Consider the following 5652-nt stretch of genomic DNA (forward strand, 5'->3'; position numbering starts at 1 on the left):
AGCAATTCTGTGATTGTGTGATTCAGCGCTAGTCTTCCAGTGTACAGTTATGGAATCTCACTATTTGTGAACTTGTACCTGAATCCTCTTAACTTACCAAAAAGTCACAGCTAGATTTGGTTATTGGTTAAATGTAAAGAGCTTGTAGTTGTGTTTAGAATTGTCAGCAAGGATGTCTGGCTGCTTAGCGAGTTCCCATTTCAATAGTTGTTGGTGCATAAACAGTAGCTGGCCACCATGAGACTGTAACTTGCAGATATTTTATTTGCAGGAGAATAAGGTTTAAATAGGGAGACACTTTACTAGGAGATAAGACGCAAAGCTCGAAAGATTCTTACTTTATAGTTAGAGATTTGCCTGATAGTAAAAGCTAAGTTTTCTGTTTCTTGATTCTCCTCTTAAAAGCAGGATTAGTTTGTGATTTGGGGGGCAGTGGGTTAAATTATTTTAAGATATTGAGATATCAAATTATATGCTGGTCAGCATTCATTGCTGTTTATACAGATAGCAGTGAATAGTTTTATAGCAGTTTCACAACAAAACTGATTCAAGAAGAAAAAGCCACTGGTTGAGGAGACACATAGTGCTGTCTGTTGTGATGTGCACATGTATTTGAACTTTGACTTGTAAAGTGTGTGTTGGCCTCTCAAAGGTACTTTGATTTTGTGTTTTACTGGTTTTACAAATATGAAGTTTGCATTCTAGCTTAATCATGGCTTTTTTTTTTAATATCAGCCTTTTTGGGAGGAAAAAAAGTTTGAAGTAGAATTGTACAAGTCCCAAGAGTGATCACCGTTGCGTGCATTCTTAAATGCTGTTAACTTTTTATAAGTATATTTATTCTCATAACTACAGCATTGAAATCCAATTATGATAAATAGGATACTGAATCAGAAGGTTTTTCTTCAACTATTACGGTGGTGAATAACATTGTGAAGAAGTCTTCTCATTAACCCATACTTGAATTTGGTAATTATGAGGTGCTCATGACTTTGTGTGTGAATGTTGACGTTTTTGTTCCTGTAGCTGGCCTGGGGAGGACAGGAACACTAATTGCCTGTTACATAATGAAACACTACAGGTTCACGCATGCTGAAGCCATTGCTTGGATACGAATATGTCGACCAGGCTCTATTATAGGACCTCAGCAACACTTCTTGGAAGAGTATGTATACCTTTTTTGCTACTAAGAATCAGCTGCTTCTCTCCAGCCTTGTCCATCTTGCACCGTTTATAGGATCTACTTTCTGTCTGCTGCCATCATATATTACTGCCTGTTGCGATCATTTAAGATGAGTTCATTTGGGATTGTAATCAAACTTACTCAGTAGCAAGTCTTCTCTGGAGTGCTGTCCATTTTGTCACCTTAAGGGGCAGAGGGGCTCAAGACTGTGCATGTTCAGGGGGATTTAGGAGTTGGACAAATTTGTTGGAAATGTGAAGTCCAGATGTGGACGAAAGATTAAATCAACAATGAAGATTTATTGCAATATTAACATAGGAAAGATTGACTTTATGTACTTTATATATAGTCTATGATGACACTTAAAATTAATCTTAGAGTAGTGTAATTGATGTGTTTTCTTTCTTGTAACTAAAGATTAAATAAGGTGGACAGCTTATGATCTCTGTCACATTCCTAGTGCAGTGTATGAAGCATTTCTGTTTTGGAGCTAATAGTCATTAGCAAAACAAATGTATGGTTTTAATGCAGCTCCTTCTCAAAAGTGACTGTATACTTCGGGTTGAGAACATTTCATGTACAGATAACTTGAATGGGTGATTCACGGTTCCTGACAGGAAATGAATGACAAAATTTACTGGTTTCAGTGATGTAGACATTAAGTTTAATTTCATAGTGGTTTCTACATTGTGTGTTTACTATTGCAGTGGTTATGCTGATACTTTTCAGTTGGTACCATGATGATATTTAGTTAGAGGCATTTTCACTGTTATGAGAAAAAAACATTTTTATAAAATCCACCACAAATTTGATCTTTTTGGAAAAAAAATAGAATACAGTAGCTCTGCTATATACTGTGTAAAGACAGTAAATGATGCACTGACCTTACATCTTTAAATCAATAGGATATCAGAAAGAAGGAATATTAATGTAATTCATAAGAGAAATTGAGCATGAATGAGGCTTCCTGTTTATTTTCCACTGCAACTGAATGGGGACTCCTTTATTTGAGAGGTGGCTCACCATTATTCAAAATACTCGAAACACAAACATTCACAAACCAGAAGTGCTCACTGAAGGCAGATTAAACTTCTCCACACAGTGCCGATGCTTGGATGCTGTGCTCTTAAAAATATCTTCCACAGTAGAGCAAGATTAAGAGAGGTGGTAGGTAGTGTGATTACTAAGTGCTGTTTACTTCAAAGATCAGAAAAATAGGACCCATGTCTTTTCTGCAGTGATGTATAAGTACTTTATTTTATAGATACACAAAGTCCTTCGTGTTTTTTTCATTCATACCTACATTATTCATAGTTATGAGTATTGTTCAGTAAGAGTTTTCTGTTGTCCTAATGGCAACAGATACCTGTTTTGACAACCAAACAAAATTCAGCTATGTCACCAGTATCATCAAAATGGGATTGAGCAAGAAGGAGCTAACAGTTGCGTTGTTCTGATATAAAATATCTTACCCTCAGGCTGCGAAGTTGCAGCTGACAAAAATGTAAAATCTTGCAACTTTGCTCTCCCGACCTCTTAGATGCCAAAGCTTCATCTCTTAGGTTCTTTGAGGTTTAATAAGGAAGGTTTGAGTAGTGGTTTTGTAAAGATCCTCCCACCCAAGTATGTATCAAATCAGCTTGTTACTGTGAATGCAATTAATCTTGAAAGATTTCAAAGGTATTTCAATTTAAGCATGAGTTCTAGGCTACTTATGTCAGGTGGAAGAAGTGGTACTCGCTCTCCCCCTGCTCCCTCCTTCTCCCTTCTCTTGATGTGTTCTTGGGACGTAGCAAAATTTTGCTGGAGGTGCTTACCTCTCCCATTTATTATTGAGCACTTCAGGCACTTGGCTCAGACTACTCGGCTCTTCAGCTTTGCCATAATATTTTGTTTCCAAACAAAGGAAAGTTTCCAGTGAAAGTATATTCTGATTTAATTCCTCATTCTTTTTTCCTCTGTTCAGTATAGGAAATTAATTTTGTTACAATAATAGGCAATAGGATCTCGGTTCTTGGATGAAATTAGCATGCCAGGTACCTACCCAGCAAACTTCCTTATCGAGGAGCAGTGCAGTCTCATCAACAAAACTGCTTAGCCCATGCACATTGGAGCAGTTAAATTATTTTTTAACCACCTGTCTGAAGGAGATAAGCTTTCATTTTCTGAATATTGGTACTAGAGTCCTTTTCAACTTTACGTGACTGTGACCACTTCCACTGTGCACTTCAGCTGTGCTTTTACTGCACAGTATCTGTAAACACAAAACTCATGCTAATAAGAAGTTGGAAAGTGCTGTATCATCATTTATTTATTATTCATTTATTATAGTTTATTTTATTTTATTCATTATTCATTTATTCTATAAAAGTACTGTTTTATATGAATTTTTGTGTTGTAAAAGCCTTTAAAATGCCATTGCTAATTACTGTTTAGTTAATCTCTTTTCACAGTAAGATTTTGTAAAATGAAGTTCTATTACCTGTAATATTTCCGTGATGGCTACAGACGTGTTTGGTAATTGGTTTTTGTTATTGTTGTTTTTAACCATTGAAAATGATGATTTGTTTTTTGTGTGTGTGATAGGCATTCAAATTTTTTTTTCCAGATGAAGATGAACAGAAGATTCAAATATTGGCAATCTGTAAGAGTAGCATGTTTTCATATTGTTTTTATTATGTGTAGGCAAATCTGTTGATATGAACTGATTTGGTTTTGTATCCTAAAGGAAGCAAGCGATGTTATGGCTGGAGGGAGATCTCATGCGATCAAAGCAGAAACGACGAGTGGTTGATGGCAACCTTAACAGAGTTCTTTGCGGCTTGAGTGACATTTCGATCAGTGACAGCTTGAATAAAGTACAAGGCTTGGATCAATACAGGGAGGTAAGAGTTCACAGGAAAAAATTCAAACAAGCAGAAATGGAGTTGGTCTTTACATAACTGGATATAGATAATGCTTAGATATTTTTTTTTTAGGCTTGTATTAGTACTAGGTTGCTTTTTCACAGTTGGCCTTTTCTTTTTAAGTCCTAATTAGAACAAATTCCACTTTTTCAGACCAAAAAAAAGGAAACACGTTTAGGTTATATTTAAAACTGTTCTAGATAATTTTGCAAATTTCAAAAGGTTTGCATTATTTCAAGTCATTCTTTCTAGGGCTTTATTAGAGAATGGAGGAAAAAAAAGATCAGTTTTCCTCCCAGACATCCATTTATGCCAGGTTCCTACCTACTAATGCATGAGCTTATAGATGTCCATCCCTTTATCACAGTGTTAGGGATTACCGATGTGATGTGTACATTCAGGGTAAGGACCTTCTAATTATTTATTGGAAGCATAGGCATGAATTGTGAACTAAAGTGAACATACTCCTGCTTCTGGGCTAGTAAAAATCTTAAACTGCAGTTTCCTACAGTATTTGTGAGAAGCAGTTTAGAGGAACTATGCATTGGATTAATCCTATTTTAGCTCTGTAGTAACTATAGAACTTTTACATTGCTGGTGGAATCCTTTACTTAATCTAAAAGACCACGGATGTAGTGAGCACTTCCTTCAGATAGCTGTTGGTATAAACTAAAATAATCATATACTATAATCTGGAAAAACACCTTGATTGCATTTTTGCAAAGGTACTGTTTTCCTGTTGGAAGTCTAATTTGTGGCTTGGAATAGGTAAAGTGAAGTATCTAGATTACTAACAGGAGAGTAACACTGTGTAGAGATATCTTGTATGCCTAATGAAAACAGGTGGCACACAGCTGTGTGGGTAAAAGTAATGGGTTTTTAATCTGGCCAGACTCTGCCAAAAGCCTCTGAGGCTGCATTTGAACAGTGACACATTTCATTTACTAGAACTGCGCAAGGACAGAGCAGTGCCCCATGTATGCGTAAGACTGTAAATTACCCTTTTAAATGGCGATCTTTGTGAAGGAGATGTTCAGTACTTTGAAACTACACTACTCCCAAGGATTTAATATATTTTCTTGCTTCCTTACTTTGTGTTTCCCAGAATGATTTTGAAGACAAAGCAGATCCGGAGCCTCAGAATGGCATGACACAGGGAGATAAGCTTAATGCCTTAAAAAATCGGAGACGACAATATTCTGCTACAACTGGAGGTCTGAGGTAATTAATTAATTCGGAGGTAATTTGCAATTTTAAATTCTGTCTGCGCTATCAGATCTTTATGGCAAGCACATGGCCTTGTTTAAAGCAGTGGTACCTGTACCACCTTCTGAGGTGGAAATTTCTCTAGGTCTGTATCTATTAGTTACGGATTTGGTTTATACATTTCTTTTTTCTAACCCCCTCATCTGTCTCCCTGTTTGGGATACCTACTTATTATGTAGCAGTAAAAGACAAAGTAAAAAAATTTTCAAAACCTTCAAATTTATACCTGTCTAGCATTTAAAATTCATGTCTCAAACAAAATATTCTTCAATGAGCTTAGTTCTCTTGGGCAGGGAA

The 5652-nt window shown here is 36.2% G+C and overlaps 1 protein-coding gene across 1 annotated transcript in view; it reads left to right on the forward strand.

The window, feature by feature from the left end:
• Positions 1 to 5310, forward strand: part of LOC104541540 (dual specificity protein phosphatase CDC14A-like) — a gene marked incomplete at both ends in the record, with an annotated part of 9148 nt that extends 3838 nt beyond the window's left edge. The window contains 3 exons of the mRNA XM_010185625.1: positions 1027 to 1165; positions 3912 to 4068; positions 5195 to 5310. Of these exons, the coding sequence (XP_010183927.1) occupies positions 1027 to 1165; positions 3912 to 4068; positions 5195 to 5310 (412 nt within the window). The remainder of the gene's footprint in view (positions 1 to 1026; positions 1166 to 3911; positions 4069 to 5194) is intronic.
• Between the last annotated feature and the right edge of the window lie 342 nt (positions 5311 to 5652).

This window comes from Mesitornis unicolor, unplaced genomic scaffold (genome assembly GCF_000695765.1).
Source record: "Mesitornis unicolor isolate BGI_N332 unplaced genomic scaffold, ASM69576v1 scaffold25285, whole genome shotgun sequence".
Taxonomy (NCBI): Eukaryota; Metazoa; Chordata; class Aves; order Mesitornithiformes; family Mesitornithidae; genus Mesitornis; species Mesitornis unicolor.